The sequence below is a fragment of the Cydia splendana genome, chromosome 23, assembly GCF_910591565.1.
Source record: "Cydia splendana chromosome 23, ilCydSple1.2, whole genome shotgun sequence".
Lineage (NCBI taxonomy): Eukaryota > Metazoa > Arthropoda > Insecta > Lepidoptera > Tortricidae > Cydia > Cydia splendana.
Window position 1 is genome coordinate 9,807,905 of NC_085982.1, and position 23,833 is coordinate 9,831,737.

The 23,833-nt window shown below is 37.0% G+C and overlaps 1 protein-coding gene across 3 annotated transcripts; it reads right to left on the reverse strand.

Moving 5' to 3' along the window:
* Positions 1-651: 651 nt before the first annotated feature.
* Positions 652-22,742, reverse strand: LOC134802018 (uncharacterized). Of its 3 annotated transcripts, XM_063774634.1 has the most exons (24): positions 22,643-22,729; positions 22,281-22,316; positions 18,744-18,770; positions 17,631-17,642; positions 17,238-17,315; positions 16,596-16,652; positions 16,026-16,082; positions 14,502-14,576; positions 13,031-13,060; positions 12,692-12,703; positions 12,359-12,409; positions 11,881-11,898; positions 11,722-11,739; positions 11,581-11,604; positions 11,279-11,305; positions 10,621-10,638; positions 7,865-7,879; positions 7,656-7,679; positions 6,419-6,448; positions 5,558-5,602; positions 4,976-5,023; positions 3,004-3,036; positions 2,294-2,326; positions 652-813 (listed from the first exon to the last, which is right to left on the reverse strand). In XM_063774634.1, exons 1-24 carry the CDS (start codon positions 22,694-22,696, stop codon positions 757-759), a joined length of 879 nt encoding a protein of 292 aa, XP_063630704.1. In that variant the 5' UTR covers positions 22,697-22,729; the 3' UTR covers positions 652-756. The 3 variants fall into 3 exon arrangements, with proteins under 3 accessions (XP_063630704.1, XP_063630706.1, XP_063630705.1); XM_063774636.1 differs by lacking the exon at positions 18,744-18,770 and having other exon boundaries at positions 22,643-22,742; XM_063774635.1 differs by lacking the exon at positions 12,692-12,703.
* Between the last annotated feature and the right edge of the window lie 1,091 nt (positions 22,743-23,833).

Sequence of the window (23,833 nt, forward strand, 5' to 3'; positions counted from 1 at the left end):
AAATAAAATCAAAACAAACAAGTTGTTAAATCTGATACGGACTCCAGGGCTATAGCCGCGAAAATCGAATTTCGCAAATTGCGGGCATCTTTCTCTGTCACTCTAATTACGCCTTCGTTGGAGTAAAAGAGAAAAATCCCCGCTATTTACGAGCCCCGGTTTTCGCGGTAGACCCACTGGACTCAGTTATGTGAATAACTGAGGGCCTATCGCGACCACCGGTGCTCTAAATTTCGGGCATCTTTCTCTTTTACTCCAATTAAGGCGTAATTTTCGCTACTATAGCCCCTAATCCCTTTAATAAATTACTACAGCCCCTAGCCCGCCTGAATAATAAGTGGACACCGAACACACCTGAGGCAGACCGCAAAAAACAACAATCTAAATTTCTTTATCTGCCTCTATCGCTCGAATGTGCAAGAGCTTCGTGTAAAGCCGACCACTGACTAACAGGACGCCGGACGATATCGGCCTGTCAGATCAAAAAAATTACAGCTCCGAACAACTGACAGGCCGATATCGTCCGGCGGACTGGTAATCAGTGGGCCCCTTTAGGCCCTCAGATGACAGTTCGATTACCCAATTTGATATGATACTTTACTTTAAAATCTGCTTTTAAAGAGAAAGTAGGTTAAAAAAAAACCAGATAGGTAATTGCCGCAACATCGCCTTTATTGGCATTTTATTTTCTTATTTAAATAAAATTTCTGCATCCGTGAGTACTTGAGCGCCGTCCGTTAACTAATTAATACTTGTTTAATTGCTGTCACCGTCGAGGTCGTCCTGACTGTTGCTTTTGCTGTATCGGGATTTCTGAAAGTAAAGAAAATACTTATTTTAACTTTCACGAGTTTTATACACTATAGAGCAAGCATTAGCGAATTTTTTGGGTACTAAAATTTATTTTGAGATTTTTATAAATCAAATGTAGCAATAAAAAGGGATCACTTGTTACCAGACAATAAAGGAATTTGTATTTGTATTTTCGGGTGTACTTTCGTTTGGGCCAAATACCTTTCACCAAATTTCACTTCCCAAGAAACTTATCGCAATAGTTTCATTTCCCAAAGGAACCTTTAGCAAAGTTACACTTCGCATATAATTTATTTGGTCAAATTATCATTTGGCAAGATTTTACTTTGTCAAATGTTATTAGGACAAAAACTTATTTAGCAAACGTTTTGGTTGGACTGGAGCAAAGGGGCCTGAGACTTAGATTTTTTATGACAAAGTGGTGTCACTATGACACTATTTTTAAATGATTGTAATGTGTAGATCACGTCAAAATAAGCATCTTTTATTGAAAAATATTTTCTCAAAAATAAAAAATGGCCGAGTTAGACGCCTCCAAAGATTGATGTTTTAAAGGGAGCTGGGACTTGGAAAATTTTCATCGAGAGTGGTGTCATTATGACATATATTTTAAATGATTGTAACGAACACGTCAAGATAGGAGGACACTTTTACTGGAAAACTTTTTTCTAAAATTGAAAATGGCGGAGATAGAGCGTTTAACATAACACTCTTTAAAGGCAGGTCGGTGTAGGTACGACGACGAGCGAAGCGAGGAGGAGTGTTAGGTAGAACTGCGACCTTACAGTGCGCGAGCCGAGCGAGCGAAGCGAGCGTGCCGCGGCAGCGGCCGGCGAAGCGCCAGAACCGACTTTTTTATAATAAAGTCCCAGCTCCCTTTATGCAAGTAAGTTATACTTAATGATATAATGATACATTTGACTAAATAATACTTGGTAAAATGAAACTTGTCCAAGTAATTATTTGCTAAACAATAACTTGCCAAAAAAGACTATTGCTAACTGAAAAATTGCGATAAGTTGTTTTGCCAAACATTTTTTTGGGAAATGATAATTTGGGAAACATAGTTTGGGATGTGATACTTTGGGAAACGTTTTTGGCCCATTCGTTAGTAAACCGTATTTTCGCTTGGGCAACAAATTCTCGTATATCCGGATGTTCCTCTCTGTAGGTCGTATTTCTCAACCGATTTTCGTGAAATTTTGTGAGAAGGTTCGGTAGTTAGATTGCTAGCAAATTTTTCTGTCGTTTCGTTTTTTGGAAAATGTTCAAAATGCCAGAAATTGGCATAAAGGATTTAAGTGCCAGTAGGGTCTATGACACTTGACCATTAGTAAGTTCGCTGAGGTAATGACTCAACGAAGTACCTAAGTATTTTTCATTTTTTTACTTATGAAGCTTATCGCAAGGTCACAGACCCACTAGTTATTATCGACAACAAAACTGTACCTATGTGTATAAACCATAAAATTTAACGTACCTGATAGCTTCTAGGCTTCCAAGATTTGTAGGGCTGAAACGCAAAGGTGTTTTATAGTCGCACCAAGAAAAGTCTGCAGCGGATTTGCTAGCCCACGCAGTGTAAGTGTTATTTATACGTCATAATTTCATAGAAGTTTGACGTTTAAAATGCCATAACACCCAAAGATTGATTGACGTTTAAATGACACTTGCACTGCGTGAGTCTGCGTGGCAGTGTTGGCCGAAAGTTAATGCAAATTGAAAATGCTGGCCATTAACCATTATAAATTGAATCGTAAACTGTAATCGTCCGTTACGGTTTAAGGTTCAATTTATAATGGTTAATGGCCAACATTTTCAATTCGCATTAACTTTCGGCCAACACTGCTGCGTGGGCTATCAAAATCGCTGCAGACTTTTGACGGTCTAACTATATTAGGTTTTGTGGCAATTGCGGTAGTTATTATTTTCTTGTCGACTAAAGGAATTGTAAAAAGACTGTACATAAAAAAAAATGTAAATCGTTTTTTTAGTATATTATTTTGAGTCTCTTTGATCTTGCTCCGTCTTAATGACGAATATTGTTTAGTGACCATCTAAACTAGCTTAGCACTCATTTGAATAGGACATAGTTAATGAGTGTCATTATAATTGCTGCTTTGCAGAGTTAGCTTGGTCCGATTGTACCTATGATATTAATAATTATTTTCATTAAAATGTTAAACATACCGAGTAATCTGATTTGTAGGAGCTAAAGTAAGGCTGAAAAATGTAAGAAATAATGGGTTAACTTTGGTTAGAGAGTAGAGTTACACCAAGCTAAGTTGGCAGCGATTTGGGTGCCCCAGACTGTGCAAGTGTTATTTAAACATCATAATTTCATAGAAGTATGACGTTTAAAATAACCCTTGCACAGTCTGCGCTATCAAAATCGCTACTAACTTACCTTGGTCTAATTTGAATAACTACGCATTGCATAGGGATGTAATTAAAAACCGGTTATTAAATGTTTCTAAAACCGGTTTAGTTTGCATAATTTGATTATTGGTGTTATCTACATCTTTTGCATTCATTCATCTGCATTGGTGTTATCTTCATGCTGTTATCTAAAGTCTATTTCAATAGAACTTGCTAACTATGTAAACAAACAACGTAACTTTGTTTTATCACTGTTTCACTTTGAACTTTCACACCACCTCATCAAATACCATTGAAACCATACACATATACACTATTGAAACGGTCCGTTCCGTAAAATACATAAATATATAACTGTATCTTGGATATTTAATTAAAAGTTTAAAATGGGTTCATAAGTTAGGTTATTAGAACCTGTTGAAATGACGGTTTTGTTTCTTTTAAATTCTACAATTGTCTATGATGGGTAGTGTTGTGACTAAAGTTTGTGTTATAAACCCGCTACACACTACCCAACCCACGCTCTGTACCTACCGCCGCGGTTATAAAATACATCAATACATCATTCTTAAGTACTAATTTGTTTTCTGATCGTGATTAAACAAATTAAAAATAAGTAACTACTTGTTTTTTACTTTTGGGATTTTATTATTCGATATGGTTTGACATTAGTAAAGTAGTAAGTAGTCTTGCGCATCACTAATAAATTCATCATTCAGAGACAATTTCAATATGGCGGTTTGTTTACATAGTTAGCAAGTTCTATTGAAATAGACTTTACAGGTTGATTTCAGGTTGAGTGGTAAATATGCAGGTCATACTGAAAAACTAGTTTAGCCGATAGGCGACGTGTTTGGTTTGAGTTAAGAATTAAGATATGTTAATTAATATTAACCAAGTTATGGATTAAGTTAAGTTGATTTCATTTGTTTTTTTTATTGTTTAACTTTATTTTGGATAAATGTAAGTAAATAAAATGTTACAATAGATGACGTCTGGTAACATGAAGCGGGGAGGCCTCTTTCTATATTGTGTGTTTAATTTTAGATTTATTTAGTTCCTAATACCTAATTTAGGTAGATTGAACAAAAAACTACTTATAGCTCTAGCTATCCGCTGGAATAGCAAGCAAAAGAAAAAACTTATCACATATACTGGGTCAAGCAGATCTTGTCAGTAGAAAAAGGCGGCAAATTTGAAAAATGTAGGCGCGCAAGGATATCGTCCCATAGAAAATTTGAATTTCGTGCCTTTTTCTACTGACAAGATTTGCTTGACCATCTATAAATATAGGGTGGAACAGAATGAGGAACTTTTATGTAAACGGGGAATTGTTTAGGCTACGTACTTTAATATTCACTTATTAATCACGTTAATATTTATAACAGTTTTTGAGATACAGTTTTTTAAACATTAGCACAAAAATCTGTATGTTTCAACCCTAGCAAGTAGATCCGATGAATGACATGACATGTGTCAATTTAAAATATAATTAACTTTGTAGGGTTGTCAAAAATATCAAAATATTTCATTTTAATGATTTTGTTTTATTTTTAATCCAGCGTTACGATTAAAATAATTCGATTGTAGATCACTTAGATAACACTATCCTTTCAGCTCAGTCTCTAGAAATGTTCCAACTTGTATAGTTCGTGAAAAAATGTACTATAATATTTATTTTTATTATTTATTTATTTATAATATCCTATGTCACGTTACCTGCTAAAATAGTCTGCAGAGATCACTATTTAAGACAGAATGAAAAAAGAAAATTTTTACATACTTGATATTCTGATGATGAGCTCTCGTCAGATTTATATGAGTCGAAAGGCTGAAATGAAAGTGTATTGTTTATACTCTATAAGTGCGGCCTACAAGACCTAACTACGCTAGATAAGGCCTTGATCGATATTGTAAACCCACAAAAGCAATAAATAAATGAATTATGAATCTACTAGTGTTGTTGGACCAAGTTAAGATGACAGCGATTTTGATAACCCAGACTGTGCAAGTGTTAACTTAAATATTAAAATTCTCTGAAATTATGATGTTTAACTAACCCTTGTGCAGTCTGTGTGAGTACCTATCATGATGTATGGTCTAACTCTAGAAGTATTTTTCTCATAATGATTCATTTTTTTTTCAAATCTATTTAATAATGCGATAATAAATTAGGACATTTAATACATATAATGTAGATATATTATTTGACCTTTTAAGTATAGATTTTTTCTTATATTTATATGTACCTAGAAAGAATTAGTAGTTAGGTTGTTACTAATGCATTATTTTATATTTTACTAGTTTATTCTTAGTTTCTTAGTTCTTAGTTTGTGCAATAAACTTTAAATAAATAAATATTCACCTGGAACTTTGATTTAAACGAGCCTGAGCTGTAGCTGCTGGGGACCTAAAATAGAATGATAATGTAAAAAAACGTATCCTGATAATGTTAAAAGCATTATGTCTCTCTATCACTCTTCCATATTAGCGCGACAGTGACAGTTGCGTTTCGATCGCTACGGAGCGATTGGCATCTTGGCTACGCGGCCTGGGTTACGGCGTATGATTCGATTTTCTACTTAAACGGGGCCCACTAATTACCAGTTCGCCGGACGATATCAGCCTGTCACAATGACCTTTTATTTATGTAGACGTGTGACGTTCATAGTTGACAAAACTAAAATTTGATCCAACGATTTTGACAACTTGACAGGTTGGCGTCACCCATACCATAGTCTAATAAAACATGGTCTTCCATTCCCAGAGTGACACGGGGCTACGTCACAACAACATGGCCGCTATATATAGCGCTATCGCATATTATCATATAGCGCTGTCGCATGATGACGTAAGCCCGTGTCAGTTAGGTGACCTAGAAAAGACGGGAATGGAGTACCAGGCGGAGTATATTATTATACCATGACCCATACGACTAACTAAATATAGGTTCCGGAACCTATATTTGATGGCTCACGATCGTGCGCCTGGTACCATATCTACCTCTTTTTACTTACATCCATGGCCTGTCAGTTAAACGCAAAATTTGACAGCGCCGAACAACTGACAGGCTGTTATCGTCCGGCGAACTGGTAATCTGTGGGCCACTTAACAGCATTAGGAAAATGATGGGTTCCCAAATGTGGGTGTAGACGCTAATGGGTTAACGGATCAAATGGACGAACGATACATTGTCATTGATTATCTGAATTCAGTTAGGACTTACATTTCCGCTTGGCGTATAGACGAAATAATTCTGCAAATTATAAACGACATGTTAAATTAAGATTATAGTCTTTCGATTTGTAGCTGGCCGCGAACGGCTAATCCTTTTACAGCTTACATAATCGGTAGCATCTTACCGATTGTGTACAGTCAAGTGTAAAAATATGGGTGCATACAACTTACTCAAAAATTTGTCCTAGTTCTTAATTGGCTGATAAAGATATAAGAGCTATGGTACGTATTTTTGAGTATGATGAGTGCACCCATATTTTACACTTAACTATACCTAAAATCATGTCTATTAGGATGCATTATTCTGATTATTAATGGGCGGACGACGGATGCAATATACGTCAAAATTATGTCAAACGATATACGTAATGCTTCGTAATGAGACGTATTTTGCATCCGTCGTCCGCCCATTACTGATTATAGTTTTGAGCTAATAGTTTTATTTTATTTTTTTCCCTCGCCTTTTTCTCATGCCATCGCCATTTGCTAAGTTAACTTAGATTTAGTTATTAGTAGATTTCATAAAAACACTTGTTTTATATTTTTTTATTATATTTTAATATCTTATATATAATTAGGGGTGAACTGAAAACCAGCGCTGTGACAGCTAGTCTGTAACACAGCAAATGCTGAGTCCATCCCTATTGTCACACTATTGGTTGTTTATAAGTTATAACATAAGTAAGAACGAGTATATTAGACTTAAGAAATTAATGTCAAACTATGTTAATTTAATTGTTGCTAGTTCAACATGTATTTTTGTTTGTTTTACTTTTTTATCGTCTTTGTTTTCTTGTATGTGTGTGGCAATAAATAATTCTTATTCTTATTCTTATTCTTATTCTTATTCTTATTATAATGACAGGTAATGAATTTCATCAGAGGGCCTACCGCGAACCACGTTCGACGTGTTGTCTCTCTATTGCACTTGTAAATTCGTACGCAAGTGTGACAGGGAGGTAACACGTCGAACGTGGTTCGCGGTAGGCCCTCTGGATATGTTAAGGATTTGCCCTGTCGGTGTCAAAAGTGACGTAAAAAAAATACTTTACCAGAATTTGAACCCGGGACCTCCTGCTTCGTAGCCAGGGTCACTATCGTTAGGCTTTAATACTACATTTTGCTAAACCTCGATGGTTTTTTGAGGTTTTTGTATATTGAAGGGCAATTTTTTTATACAAAATGTACAATATTCTGTTTCAAATCTGTACTTAAGCTCTACACACCTTGTAGTTCTTCGCCCGGTATGACTGAAAGAAATACTATTTTCAGAAAACGTAGTAACCAGTTGATTTTTAAAGTAACATTTTGTTAATTAAGTTAACACAAACTTTTAATTCTTTTTTGAACAAACCATTTTCTAATGTCACGTTTTGTGTGTTTATTTATTTATTACTTAAAATAATTTATTACTAAAACAAGACTATTTCAATACCTTATCCGGAGGATCCTGTTGAAATTATTGAATTAAACTTTATTATTCTATTTTTCATACTGATATAAACTACGCAATTTCGCACGTAAATAATTCAATTTAAATTTACGTGCGAGAAAACCAATTAAAAAAACAAAAAAATAAAGCACAGATTAGTGTAAAGAGAAATAATATATGTTTTTTTTTTTTTTATGTTATAGTCAGCAAACGAGCAGACGAGCCGCCCGATGGGAAGCGGTCATCGTCGCCCATGGACATAAGCAACACCACAGGAGCCACTTAAGCGTTGCCGACCCTTGAGAACCCTAAATACCCTCTTCTTGAAGAATCCCATGTCGTAGCGCAAAGGAAATACCTCAGGAGGCAAGTCATTCCACATTCTGCACGTTCTGGGAAGAAACGAGCGAGATGCCCGCTTATTCTTGGTGTGCCATGTATCTAAGAAGTGGGGATGAACTTTGCTCCTTTGGCGGGAGGTGCGGTGATAGAAACGAGACGATGGCACCAAATCAAAAAGTTCTTCCGAGCATTCCCCATTGTACAGACGGTAGAACATGCAAAGAGAGCCAACGTCTCTCCGAAGGCTAAGAGGTTCTAAGCCGTCAGTAAGTTCGGGATCGCCGACAATACGAACTGCCCGCCGTTGGATGGAGTCAAGAGGAAGGAGCTGGTATTGTGGAGCGCCAGACCAGAGATGAGAACAGTACTCCATATGAGGTCGAACCTGCGCTTTATATAACAAAAGCCGGTGACTAGGTGTGAAGTACTGTTTGGCTTTGTTAAGCACCCCAAGCTTTTTGGAGGCCAGTTTGGCTTTATGTTCCAAATGACTCCGAAACTGGACTTCGTTCGTAATATCGACACCAAGTATCCCGATACTTTTAGCCATGGTAAGGGGAATGCCCTGAAAATTTGGCGCCGTGACAAATGGGGCTTTTTTAGCGGAAAACGCACAGACTTGTGTCTTACTGGGGTTGAACTGGACGAGGTTACGTCTACCCCACTCGGAGACCTGTTCAAGGGACGTCTCGATCTCAGACACAAGTCGCATCCTACACTCCGACACCTGCTCAGGGGGGGCGTTTACACGACCTGTATAACAGCTATCGCCAGTGCTGTCATCTGCATAGCAATGAATATTGTTAGTCAATAACATATCATTGATATGCAGAAGGAACAGGGTAGGCGATAGTACAGATCCTTGGGGTACGCCAGCTTTTATGGGCTTATAGTCCGAGCATATTCCGTCAGTGACGACTGAAATGCTACGCCCACACAGGAAGCTGGAAACCCATGTGCACAACCCCTTAGGAAGCCCGTATGAGGGAAGTTTTGAGAGAAGTGCCTTATGCCAAACCCTATCGAAGGCCTTTGCGATATCCAGGCTAACAGCCAGTGCCTCTTCCTTACTCTCTATGGCGGTGGCCCATCGGTGAGTGAGGTAAACAAGAAGGTCTCCAGCGCCCCGAACCACGGCGAAACCCGTATTGCCGGTCGCTAATTAGCTGGTGGTCTTCGAGGTACTTAAGGAGCTGGTTGTTTACCACACGCTCCATCACCTTAGAGAGCAGGGAGGTGATCGCAATAGGCCGGTAGTTGGAAGGGTCGGTACGGTCACCCTTTTTGGGTATAGGGTGAACCCAGGCAATTTTCCAGGAAGACGGGAATTTCCCTGAGCGGTATGAGAGCGAGAATAGTCGCGTCAGAACCGGAGCTAACTCTGGAGCGCACGTTTTTAATACAACAGCAGGAATACCGTCTGGCCCACTGGACTTCTTGACGTCGAGGGCAAAGAGAGCACGCCTTACTGCGCTTTGAGTAAAGCGGACCTCGGGCATACGCGTAGAGTACTCGCATTGCGGAATAGTGGGAGGTGTATTGCCCCCGTCGTCCAGTGTAGAATTCGACGCAAATAGAGAGCAAAGTAGGTCTGCTTTCTCTTTTGCGGAATGAGCCAGTGAGTCATCGGGTTTGTGCAAGGATGGTAAGGAGACCCTGCAAAAGTTCCCCTGAACAGCTTTGGCGAGAGACCAGAAAGTTTGGGACCCAGAGGGCTGACTGACTAGTCTCTCACCAATTCTGCGGGTATGTTCAAACTTGGCTGCAACAATTCGCTTCTTACAAGACCTAGTAGCAGAATTAAGTCGCTTCTTCAATTCGGAACAGTTACGATCATTGACCTGACGCGCAGCAGCCCAGGCTTGGTAAGCTTCTTCCTTTGATTTACGGGCTTCAGCGCACGCTCGACCAAACCAGGGCTGAGAACGATTGCCAACACGAACTAATGTGCTAGGAACGAAGCATTCCATACCTAGCAGGATCGTGTCAGCTACGAATTTCGCACAGTTGTCAAAATCATCCGAGGAGAAGCAGAGCTGCCCCTAAGGGTAGGACGCATAAAACTCCCGCAGTCCATCCCAATCTGCTGATCCATAGTGCCAGACACGGCGCAACCCAGAAGGTCGAGATTGCCCTGTCCGCTCCGTGGTAACAACAGAACGCACCAGGCAATGGTCTGACGAACCCAAGGGTGCAAGACGGGATACCTGGTGGCGTTCTGGATGCGAGGTCAGCAGTAGGTCTAAGAGAGGAGGGGTATGACCTTCGATGTCCGGAATTCTAGTGGGACCATCGACTATTTGCGAGAGATCATACGCTGCAGCAAAGCTGTGTACAGCTCTCCCGGCGTAGTCAGTGCGCAATGATCCCAATATGTTTAGATACAAAATAATTAATTTTCATAATTGATAACTCACGTATGAGAAGGTGAGAGACTGTAACGGAAATAAATGAATGAGTATTAAATATTATCATTAAATCTAAAAATTACAAACATTTTTAAACTACCATGGTTTTATTGGTTTTTAACATTAAAATTACTATTATCTTGCTAAAACTTATCTTGTATTCTTGTTTTAATAAGATCTAGACATTTCAGCACTGTTGCTACTATACTACTATATTTTCATGAAGTTACTCATTCAAACAAAGTACACATGATAAATATCTATTTTGTTTTATAAATCGATGATACATTTTTAAGAGTGATATATTAACTTCGTGCCGCCCACCATACAAAATTATAGCCAAGGAAGTTAGAATCTTGTTGTATTATAAATTGGGTTGAATTTCATTGGTTCGAAAAATTTACGAGATAAATGAAATGCTATTATGCTACCTACTTTGTTTTTGAGTGTACATCCTAATGTGCATTGGGTGGCAGGAGGTTACGTTTTTTACTTATATCAGAGTTCACTCAAGTATGTACAAATCAAATGTTTCTATTAAAAGATACTATAATGTGTGTTATATCTACAAAAATACTTTTTAATATATCTTTTAAATTACTTAGCAACTTGAGTGGTATTTTCTCGGTATTTTAAATTAAGCTAGTAAGTAATTTTTAATATTTACCCCTAGGTTGTGGGTTCTCGTGTATCTCTGAAAGTAAAAATTACTGGTTTTTAAATTATTGTTTATACTTAATACTTAATACAAAAAATCTTAGAACGTCATCATCATCGAATCAAAGAATCTTAGAACGAAATTTACAGAAGTGAAAATCTTTGGGTTACATAATTATTTTGTCTTTGAATTTTATAAAAACTAGAAACTTATATTAAAAACTGCTTGACGCGTCTATATAATCCAAGAAAAATCATTCCATAAACGTGAAAAAATTCTTAAATAAGAAATGCTGTTTTCATAGTACTTACGTTAAACTTCTTTGATGACGGGGTCTGTTAGAAAAAAAAAACATAAAAAATCTTAGTATTTATACTTATGTTTATGTTTTTGAGATACATATAACTACAAACATATGGTTGATGCTTCAAAAATAGGCTTTAGGTACTTACGTATTCTACTTTCAAAACCTGCAAGATATGAAAAAAAAAATCAGTTAATGTTTACGACTAAAACAAAAAAATACTCTTATTGAAAAATAAAAATATTGGAAACACTTTCATCTAAATGATATTAAAAAATCAACATTTCCAATCGAATAAATTACTTACACCCTGGCCGTCGTATTTCTGAAAACAAAATTAAATGATTAAATAAAACATTTATCATCACGAAATAAAGTTTAATTCAAAGATATTATTGACTTCATGTAATTATTTGTTATCATATACATAAAAATAAGACTAAAAATAATTTAAGTTCTATTAACAAGATGTATCGTTGATTTTAATTTAACACTTTGTTGTATTTGAACTGTATACGACCTTGACGACCGTTTTTGTGATTGGCGTTCGTTTCATGTACGACTTAGGGGCCCACTGATTAACATTCCGCCGGACGGTATCGGCCTGTCAGTTGTTCGGAATTGTCAAAATTTTGTTCTAACTGACAGGCCGATACCGTCCGGCGGACTGTTAATCAGTGGGCCCCTTTAGACTTCATTTCGCATGCACCAATCAGCGTGAGCGATCTTCAAGGTCGTATTAAAATAATAAGTTGTTATATCTGTGTCTAGCTCTAGGTACTTACATCATTGAGGTAGTCCAAATAAGACGATAGTTCAGCTACGCGCTGGCTCGACTATAAATAAATATAAATGCTTTATTATTATTATTCCTTATTCAAATCCATACTATTATAACTTAATCTGTCTGTTACATGTTCACGACTTAACTGAAGAATCGAGTGAAGTAAAATTAGGACATTTTGTACTAGGCTCAAATACTTTCATCGCCCTGGTGGGGGTAGGAAGAAGTGACAGAAACTGAACGAATCTCTCGCGGGCAGAGCCGCAGAAATAGCATCGAATGCCTATTTTTCATTTAAACTTTTATTAAAGCCAAAGTAAATAAAATTAATTACCCTGTGACTTCTCTGAAACGATAGAAAAATATTGTAAAATTACCGGTTTTTGTAAAACAAATTCGGTTTTGGTAAACGCTGCAAGTTTGGCAACAAATTTACTACTTGGTAATTTTACAATTATAGTGACACTTCAGGCATGTTTTATCGTACAATATGTGACTAGAATTGACCAGATTTCATCACACTTGAGTGTACAAGTAACTGTAAACATATTGGTAGAAAAACCGGTTAAGTACATAAGTTTATGATAAACCGGTTTAAAATTTCAACTGTACAATAAAATAATGTCAATACTAGTCTTAATTTTCAATGGTATTTATTTTAACACTGACTTACTTGGACATTAGAGCTGCTACTTGATCGAGACTAGAAAAAAAAAGAAAAAAATAATAATAATGAGAGCCGTTTTATTGTTAAATTGAAAATCCTTCTTTGCCTTAAAATGATGGCTGAAAGCAAGCCTATTTAAACATAGTCTAATAAAACATGGTCTTCTCTTCCCAGAGTGACACAAGCCTACGTCACAATAACATTGCCACTTTAGGCCAAGCGCGCACCACGATTTTAATTTTTGCGACTCGATTTTAGAATCGCGCTGTAATATATCGCAGAAAATTCACTGCGCGCACTGCGATGAAAAAGTCAACGATTCGTTCATTCTCTACATGGATTTCGTACCAGTCGTTTGTCATGAAACGTGTCTTTAATATGCGATCGCTGTATGACTTTGAGCATTTATAACACAAAGGTGATCCCCGTCTATTTCCATAATTAAATGGTCAACATCTAGCGTCTCATTTTCTCATTCCGACATGTTGACGCTCGAAGAGCGAAATGCCGACTGAGGTCCGGAGGCGATTTTATTATCGCAGTGCGCGCGGGGCCATACAACTCCGTATGCTGCAATTCACTTTGCGACAATCGCGTCGCGAGTAGTCGCGGAAAAATGTGACAAATCACAATTTTAAAATCGCTGCGATTTTTTTGTCGCATATGCGCGCACGTATATAAACACATACGTTACATTTCTGCGACTAAATTATCGCGCGACAAAAAGTCGTGGTGCGCGCTTGGCCTTATATAGCGCTATCGTATATTATCATATAGCGCTGTCGCATGATGACGTAGGCTTGTGTCAGTCACGTGACCACGAAAAGACGGGAAGAGAGTACCAGCCATACCAGGCGGAGTATATTATTATACCATGCTATTAATTTTTTTTAGAATGTCTTTTTTGACACAAGCTGATGTAGCAGATTACCTAGTAGAAAAACGCAAAGACCCGAAAATCTTCAACTAAATGGATCGAATTTTGGTCAATATTGCAGGGAATCGAGATGGAGATCCTGGAAAGCCTTTGTCGGATAGTGGAAGTGTTGCTGATGTAGTGAAGAAGCCGGTTAATGTGTTAAAGAACTGTTGCAGAAGGGGTTTAATCAAACGAACAATGGCTGTGAAGATATTTTAAGTTGTTTTGACATGACACGACTCGCAGTGCGTCTTGCATACACCAATAAGTGCAAGCGAGATGCCTGATGACACGACTCACACGGGCCGATCAGAATTGGATTAGATATGTCAGTGTCAAAAGTGACGTTTCTTCAAACAAAAACGTCACTTTTGAAATTGATATATCTAATCCACATCGTATCTAGACGTAATATTTAACGTATCTTAAAGGGCAGACAACTAGTGCATTTCGCGCGCACCTATCATGGCGAGCATTTCAATATAGGATTTGTCTTGTAAATGATAAAATAGTAAATTAATGTCGCGGGAAAATGTAGCAATAATACTGAAAACTTACTTCATAGGTTGAATTTTCATCGTCTTCTCTATCGCTATCAGATCGAGATCGTTTGCTGCTGCTGCTTGATCGACTCTGTAAAATAGTAAGGCGTATCCAGACTAGTCAATTTTTCGTTAATCTGATTAAATTGCCCGATCGAATCAGGACGTGCGGACGCAAACGCCAATTTGGTTCACCGAATTCAACCACCGATAATGACCGATATTACAGATAAAATGAGGTGCCGACGCAAGAATACCAATCTGTGACGCCAGTATTATCGTTCTGGGGCATTTTTTTTTAAATGGTGATTAAATTGGAGATTGACACCAATTTCATTGCTGATCAAATCGGTCGATTGTATAAAAAATTGCCTAGTCCAGTGGTCAGCAACCTTTTAGCAGCCAAGGGCCACATACTAGTTAACGAAATTGAAGCGGGCCGCATACTGTTAATATTTGTGACTTTATGAGACGTTGTCGTTTGTGAATATTACATACAAAATAGCCAGGGGGCTAGCGGGCCGCCTGTTGCCGACCGCTGGCCTAGTCCTATTGTTTGCCTTGGTATCTTTAAATCAGGGGTCACCAATTAGTTTCTTCATGGGTCCGGTTCTTAAAATAAAATGACCGGTCTGTTTCTCCTTCAGTTTATTAAAAAAGCAAAAAAATAAAATAGGTTGGCGGTCCGGATGCGAACCGCGGTCCGCCATTTGGTGACCCCTGCTTGAAATACATAGATGTAATGCCTGACCAGGAGTATATGATCACGAGCCATAGGTACTTTTTCTAATTGTATACTCAAAAACGTAATTCAAGACCAAAAAAAGTAAGACAATGTTGCCACTGCAATAATTTGTTTGTAAAATAGTAAATTAATTTTTATAAATAATCACGTTAAGATAATTTATTTATTGGTAATTTTACTCATACGAAGTACGAAAGTACTTTTTAGGGTTCCGTACCCAAAGGGTAAAACGAGACCCTATTACTAAGACTTCGCTGTCCGTCCGTCCGTCCGTCCGTCTGTCACCAGGCTGTATCTCACGAACCGTGATAGCTAGACAGTTGAAATTTTCACAGATGATGTATTTCTGTTGCCGCTATAACAACAAATACTAAAAACAGAATAAAATAAAGATTTAAATGGGGCTCCCATACAACAAACGTGATTTTTGACCAAAGTTAAGCAACGTCGGGAGTGGTCAGTACTTGGATGGGTGACCGTTTTTTTTTGCTCTTTTTTTTGTTTTTTTTTTTTGCATTTTGGTACGGAACCCTTCGTGCGCGAGTCCGACTCGCACTTGCCCGGTTTTTTTTATTTATTTTACATAAATACAAGACGCGCTAGTAAAAAATGGCAACATTGTCTTACTTTTTTTGGTCTTGAATTACGTTTTTGAGTTCAGAAATTTGGCGCCATACGACGACGCGGCAGATTTCTTAGGCTATTACTGGTTGACTACTTAGTCATTGGGAATACAGGCTACGAAATAACTTTTTAACTAAATATCTAAATATAATAATAATACTAAAAACTTACTTCATATGTTGAATTTTCATCATCATCTTCTCGGTCGCTGTCAGACCTCGCGGATTTCTAAAAATAAAATTTGATGCTATGTGAGAAATGAGAAATCATATTTTATGAAGACGAACGAAGTTTGTAAAGATTACCTAAGTATATAAATATTTAGCACGCACAACACAATAAAGTAGGTATCATATCTTTTTTTTCATTCCAGTTAATATGTATATTTAGGAACTCGTTAAGGTTGACGTATTTAAAATAAATAAATGATATACGGAATATAAATACATAAACACACACATAAATAAATATCTTCTGTTCCATAAAAATAAGGATTCAAGAGCTTCGTTGTAATTTTGGGCTGCACTAAAACTATTAAATTCTATCAATTATAAGATAATTTATATTTTCGGGAACGGAAATTATAAGTCATAATTTAAATCGGTGCATGGCCCAAATTAATTGTAGGAAACGTAATACGTATATAACACTCTCTAGGGAATGGAAACCAAAAAAATTGTATTAAAATAACCGGTATTTCTGATTTGACATTATTTTAAATGATATTAAACATATACTTACTTCGTACGTCGAGTTTTCATCATCATCTTCTCGGTCGCTGTCTGACCTGGAGTATTTCTGAAAAAAAATGCTATGTAAAAAAAGAGAAATCATATTTACCTATACAAATATATCATATTATTAAAGACCAACGAAATTTGTAAAGGGGCCCACTGATTAACAGTCCGCCAGACGGTATCGGCAGAGTTAGAACAAAATTTTGACAGTTCCGAACAACTGACAGCCCGATACCGTCCGGCGGCCTGTTAATCAGTGGGCCCCTTTAAGATTACCTATATAAATATTTAGCACGCACAACACAATAAAGTAGGTAACATATCTTTTTCATTCCAGATATTATTTAGCAACTCGTAAGGTTGACGTATTTAAAATCAATAAATGACGTAAGGTAAGGTGGGGTAAGGTAAAGCCTATCACATGATAAGCGGCAATTCATAACAGCGGGGAAATGCTGCCAGCATCTACGGCACCATTCCGCAGGATAGTTTGTAATTATTTATTTTTAGATTAGTTTTATTTATTTTTAGAATTAGTTTTTAAGTTTTTAGGTTAGTTATTTTCTTATGAAATTAAATGAATGAAATGAAAAAAAAAAAAAAAAACAATAATGTCATCCATTCATAACATAAAACATATACTTACTTCGTAAGTCGAGTTATCATCATCATCTTCTCTGTCGCTTGATACACTCGAAAGACTCCGCGAACTAAATAATGGTACCTACCAAAATAATATTAGATTGGTATAATACAATTTTCAAATGCTATTTTTCCACCGGCCACAACTATGCTAATTTGTACTTAACCACAGTTATGCCTCTTCGATTTTTTTTCCGATTTTTATTTATTATTAGAGTTAGGAGCATTTAAAATACATGAAATCGTGTTAAAACATTAAAAAAAAAACAATTTTTAGAGAGAAGAATGGGGACTTCGTTTGTATGGAGAAGTTATCTTCTACCATCATCTTAAGAATCTTGTAAGGCTAATAACAGATACGCAATAAACAAAATAATAAATCAGTGAAAGTATTTACCATACTACGGCGCTGAAAATTATATTTTACAATTGTTTAGTAAAAAAGTTTATAAAATCATAATAACAAAACTGGTTATAAAAAAAAACAGACGATAAAGCTGCTAGAATAGATAAAAAGATAAATAAAATAGGGCTTGAACAACAGCTAAAATATTTAGATTAAATCAACAAAGGGATACTTAGATCCTTACAATAGTGGAAGAAATATGACAGTTGTAGCACAATGAACAGGGACATACACGACGCCATTTACTTTATCCGTCAAATTTACGGCAACGTTACTTTATGGCTCCTCTACACGATGGCCCAGCGCTGCGCCAGCGAGTTGACGTTGTGGTGGTTGGAACGCAACTACACGATGGCGACATTCAGTTGTGATCTAACCGGTTTCCAAGATGGACGTGGAAGCATTTGCCGTTGCAGCAATTTATCTATACGCCACGTACCATTATTTTCATCAAGTAATTAAAAAAAAAATGTCGTAGAAGCTGCAAGAGTTTTTTGATGAATCCTACTTCCCGAAAATAAATGAATGTTAGATTTTTTTAAAGAATTAAATTAATTAAATATCTTTTTTAATTTTATGTTACCATATAATTTGCTTAAATTATTTTAGAGCATATTTTAATTTTAATTAATTTTGTTACTAGCTATGGAAATTGTGCAATGTATGTACTTACTATATATAGTAAGATATGTATTGAATTTAACTATAAGTATGTATAGTTGTATTTATTTATTTAAATTGTAAATGTACTGTCTGCGTAAATTTCCTATTCCTTCATTACATCTATAATGAGGCCACGTACTCGTCATTTTAATTAAAAAAAAACGTAAATTGATACTGAGTACAAACGTCCGCACTCGACCGCGTTCGAGCACGCACTATGGATTGGGCCACGTGTAGATGCGTACCGCCATCGCTGGCCCACTCCATTTGATGCGCGGACAAAAAACCGACACCGCGGCCAACCCATCGCCATCCCGCGGCCATAAGCCAACCGACACCACTACCCTCTCTACACGTTGGCCCAACATATTGGACCAATATGTTGGGCCATCGTGTAGAGGAACCTTTACGTGTCTGCAATAGTTACGAAACATAACTCACACTATCAGGTTTGTGGTACCGGTCATGCTAAAACGAAATAGAATGGATTTTTTTTTATTAAAAAGCTTACTGATGATGATTGTTAACTTGTGTAGTTAACAGCGCCATCTATTTCACCTCTTACGTACTTTATCGAGCCTAGAAACCCTAGATGGCTTATAATACAGTAAAATTATACATTTTGCGTTTGCGTCAAATCCGGCAGTTCTGATTTTTTGCAGGCTTGTTTATGATGTTGGCCCAATGAATAATCCAAGTTTGTGACCTTGTCAAAGCACCGAACGCAACTTTGTCAAAAATCGATAAACCGCATTTTTTTTTAGATTTGGGCGATTCTAACCCTAAAGTACTAGTTTTTGATAGTAACTTCCTAGGGCGTTTTTAAAGTAGACTAAATTTGCTACAATAAGACACTAGAATTGTCTCTGTACATCTAATATTTTCCGAGATAAAGCCTTTCAACATTTTATAATTTTACATCAGTTCTTAGGTATAATATAAGGGTGGGGTGCTACGGACAGGAAACCTTCTAGAGTGCCGAGTCTCTTGTCATTCCTCTTGATCAGTTGATCCGGGGGAAAGGTAAGGGTTCTTGGACGGTGCGCCCTGGGGGCAACGGTAAGTAATCTCTTGATTTTCAAGTAATTCCTTACCGGTGCTGCCAATGTCCTGTCGTGGGGGGGTTGAGGGGGTTCCGCACAGGGTGTCCTCTCAATGAGGGAGAGTTCACCCGAGTGTGTGCTGGAGGCCCCCCTCCAGCACACACCTTCGGGCCGGGCGGCTGCGGTCGCGGATGGGGCCTTCGGGCCGGGCACCTTCGGGCGCGTGAGGGCACAGGAATGCCGCTGACCTGTATAAAACTGCGGTCCCCGTAACTGTCTAGGCAGAGGGCCCATGATGACGGCCGGGGGGGTTGCCACTGCTGGCCGGCGCCGGCCTGGTGGCCACGAGGATGACCACCTCTATAAAAAATCGCTAAGACAACCTGAGGGGGTGGAACCCGGGGTTTTTCCATCTCCTCCCGGCGTGGAGGTTGTCATGAGGGATCAGTGTGTGGTGTCGCCCTGCATACTACTTTCGAGAGGGGGAGCTTCGGCTCTAGGGCCTTCGGGTCCAAGGAGGGGATAGCCTCGGCTGTCGGCAGCAGGCGGTGTTCGCGGTAGAATGCTCTGCGATTCCGTGTTCACCGTCACCATTGCTGCGAGACGGGCATACCGTGGAGGGTTTAGTCGGTATTTGGCCCTTTGGCCACGAGTCCGACATATCCGTCCTAGTTCCCCGGCTAGGCGGAATGCCTAAATGCATTACTCCACGTAGAAAAAAAAAAAAGGTATAATATAAGGGTTACTTAGGTAATTTACCGCCACGTTCTACAAAATATTTATTTTCCATAAAAAATGTAAGAGTGCCTATTTTGAAAAAAAATTTTTGAATAAATGGGCTAAATAGCCCAATATTTAATTTAGTGCAAATCGCCACACTGTGATTGTAAAGGCCAAAATTATCATAAAATATATACATATAATTTTCATTTATTGTCCATAAATTAGTTTTTTTGTATGGAAAGGTATAGTGACTATTTCAAAAATGAATTCCTTGTCCCTAACTTATATGAAAATGATATATAACTTGCCCTAGTTGCTAAGAGCAGGAAGAAATATAGCATAGATTGGACCTAGGAAGCCGACCCTTTCCCCCCCTGTTTTGGGGGGTAGGCACGGTACGATCTTGTGGCTATAAATCAGCTTTGATTGACCTAGGAAGTTACTATCAAAAACTAGTACTTTAGGGTTATAATCGCCCAAATCTAAACAAAATTGCGGTTTATTCGATTTTTGACAAAGTTGCGTTCGGCGCTCGAAGTCACAAACTTGGATTATTCATTGGGCCAACATCATAAACAAGTCTGCAAAAAATCAGAACTACCGGATTTGACGCAAAAGAGCCAGGTTACAAAATTCGACAAAGTTACTGGGTTATTAATGATCTACATAAAGGTACCTACTTAGTTCCCTATACAGTGCATAGGTGGCGCTGTAATTAGTTTTAATTATTTTAGGCTAGCTAATTTGTAATGTACTAATGACACTTTCTGAATATACACCATAAGAAGCACACGCTGGTTTGGTCTCCAACTCCCATCAAGATCCTCCGACCTCCGCCCACGTGCCATCAATGATGATTTAAAAAATAGAAAAATTATTTGATGTTAATCTCATATCGTAAATGTGATTGTGATTAATATTAAATTAAAAAAGAAAAATAACACTCCGGGAGTGCCGGCAGAAGTAAAAACTCAATGACATTGTAACAGTTTTTCGATCAGGTCACGTGGCCGTCGCGAGTTTAACATTTTTTCCCCATCACAAAAAGTGCACAGCGCCGCTAAAGAAGTTTTCTCTTCTAAAATAAGTTTACATCTCAATATGCTATTTGATGTAGGTAATGTGCATGTTCTAATAACTTTACTAGTTCTTCTACGCTTAGTTTCCACTGACTTGTCACTCTTGGCTGCCAAGAGTTACTACAAAGTAGGTATAGCTGCACCTTATTTGGTGTAACACCTTTTTTTTGTTTTTGCCTGAAGAACCTAAACTGACGCCCTATTGCATAGAAAAAAAAGCCGTGGGACGACTGGGTTTTGGGTATATAGAGTCCAGACAGTGTCAAGACATACTGGTTAAAACCTGTGCATACGTTTTAACCCTTAAATGCATGATGTTTTCTGTTTGCCCGAAATTAATATATGTATCACATAATTGTATGCCGATTCTAGGAAAAATAGTAAAAAAAAAAATATAACTTCGATTTTCACTGCGAAATCAGTGTTAGAAGTTGAATTGGCTAAATCATATTTATGTAAATATGTAATATTCAGTAATAGATATATGACATTTTTTACTACCATTAGAAAGGTACACTATTTGTGATATACCTATGATAAAGTTTTAAAATATAAAATAATTACAAACCCCGAAAACACGGTTCAAAATCACATACTAAAAATATCAACTTCTGGATTATTCCAAGCTTTCCGACTTTTCGTCTTAAAACGAATGTAATTTTTATAAATTAAAAATATTGCATAAATTTAACCCTTAAATCATCACCATCTACTACTTGACGTTTGGTATAAAGGTGCGTTCAAGAACGTAAGACTTTTTTTTAAATCTGTGAGCTATCTAATGCTTTGTAGACATTTGGCAACACTATGTATTTAAGGGTTAAACATGTAGCACTTAGCGTGCAGATTTAGATGGATTTTAGTTCGTAATAATGTTAAGGAATATTACCAGGTTATTTTATTTTAATAGGTACAATAACATAATGCAGGCAAACAACATTGTAACATATTTCTTACATAAGCAACTTATACATTACTTACATTACGATTATAATTGTACACAACATTATCATGGAATAATAATTATTAAGCTAAATACAAATTTTGACTAAAAAATCTTCTGTTATTAAAGATAATAAAAGAATATAGTACAATAAATAGTTAGCACGATAAGATAATAAGTATTTACTTACAATATTATCGTCAATGGCGTCATCATCTGGTTTAGGCTAGAAAAAAAAGGATTTATTTAGTTTATAGTGTAGAAACTTTCATGACAAATTATTCCTATGGATTTTATGGATTTGTTTTTCGGTTCATAGTATGGAATTTTGGCTTGAGGTTTTAATGATCGAATTTCAAGTTAAAAATTTATTTATTTGTTAAGTATGGGCTTTATGAAATTTCAACATTTTCATTTTATGCATATTTCTATTTTGATTATTAAGTATAAAATAATTAATAAAACAATTTAAAGCCGTTACTAATTAAAATTAAAAACCGGTTAACTTGCACGAAACGCACATCCCTAGCTAAAACCGATAAAAAAACTTACCGCTGGCAGCGCCAGTGCCACAGCTAGCAACGCGGAGAAGATGATGCACTTCATATTGCACAATCTGTGTCTGTATTCCGTGCCACAGCTTATATAGCCAGCGGGTTCAAGTGTGAAATTGGGTATAATTTGATAGCGTGTGTGGAATTGTGGATTGGTCAAGCCGGTGGTTTGGAAGAGGGGTTCCGTGATTTGATCTGGTGATAGTTCGATAATGGGATATTATATTTAGATATAATTGCATATACAAATATTCTGGTTTGGCTATGTGACAATAGTGACGGTATAGTCCGACAAGAAATTGTAGAAAATTATTGAGGGCTGAATACTACGTAACTGTCACATTTTTGACGTGAAATGCTTAAACATGGCAACAATTTAGTGTGGATTTTTTTAGTTCCATTTTATTTAATTTCTACTATTTTATGTCACACTATACCTATACATCCCTAGCTAACATCTCTTGAAAGAAGTGTAGGAACTATATAGTTAATACATACTTTGTAAAATAATAATTCTTCGTAGTACAGAAGTCTCACTGTCTAACAAAGCCAATTTTGGACTATATACCCATACCCTCCATATTGGACTCATAGAAGATTTTCTATCAGCTCTATAGGGTTGTACAAACATTTTAAGAACCCTAATTAATTTAATGTCAACGATAATTTCCAAATGAGTAATTTCTTTTAAATTTCAGTTTCAATTAATAAGGCGATAATATGAAAGGCCATGCTAGATCAATTATCGGAACATGAACCTTATAATTGCTTTGGTAAATTCAATTAAACACATTATGGCGAACAAGTTTTTCACATGGTTTTTTTTGTTTAACAAAATTTTTGAGATTCTTACATAAAATCAGGAATTAATCATCTTCTTCTTCGCGTTATCCTGGCATTTTGCCACGGCTCATGAGCCTGGGGTCCGCTTGACAATTAATCCCAAGAGTTGACGTAGGCACCAGTTTTTACGAAAGCGACTGCCATCTGACCTTCCAACCCAGAGGGGAAACTAGGCCTTATTAGATTTGTCCGGTTTCCTCACGATGTTTTCGTTCACCGAAAAGCGACTGGTAAATATCAAATGATATTTCGTACATAAAGTTCACGACTCGCGGCACCATTTTCACAAGTTCGTATCGTATTAAAAAATCAAGTTAAGATTTTAAAAATTTGAACACGTCTTCAA

Bases quoted from the DNA above. Each gene is read 5' to 3' on its own strand.
- LOC134802018 (XM_063774634.1), bottom strand. From the start codon at position 22,696: ATGAAGTGCATCATCTTCTCCGCGTTGCTAGCTGTGGCACTGGCGCTG. The intron at 6,449-7,655 runs GTGTGTAGAGCT...TATAATTTGCAG, and splicing joins ACCGGGCGAAGAACTACAAG to AATTATTTCGTCTATACGCC. The intron at 2,327-3,003 runs GTATGTTTAACA...TTTGCGTTTCAG, and splicing joins CCTACAAATCAGATTACTCG to CCCTACAAATCTTGGAAGCC.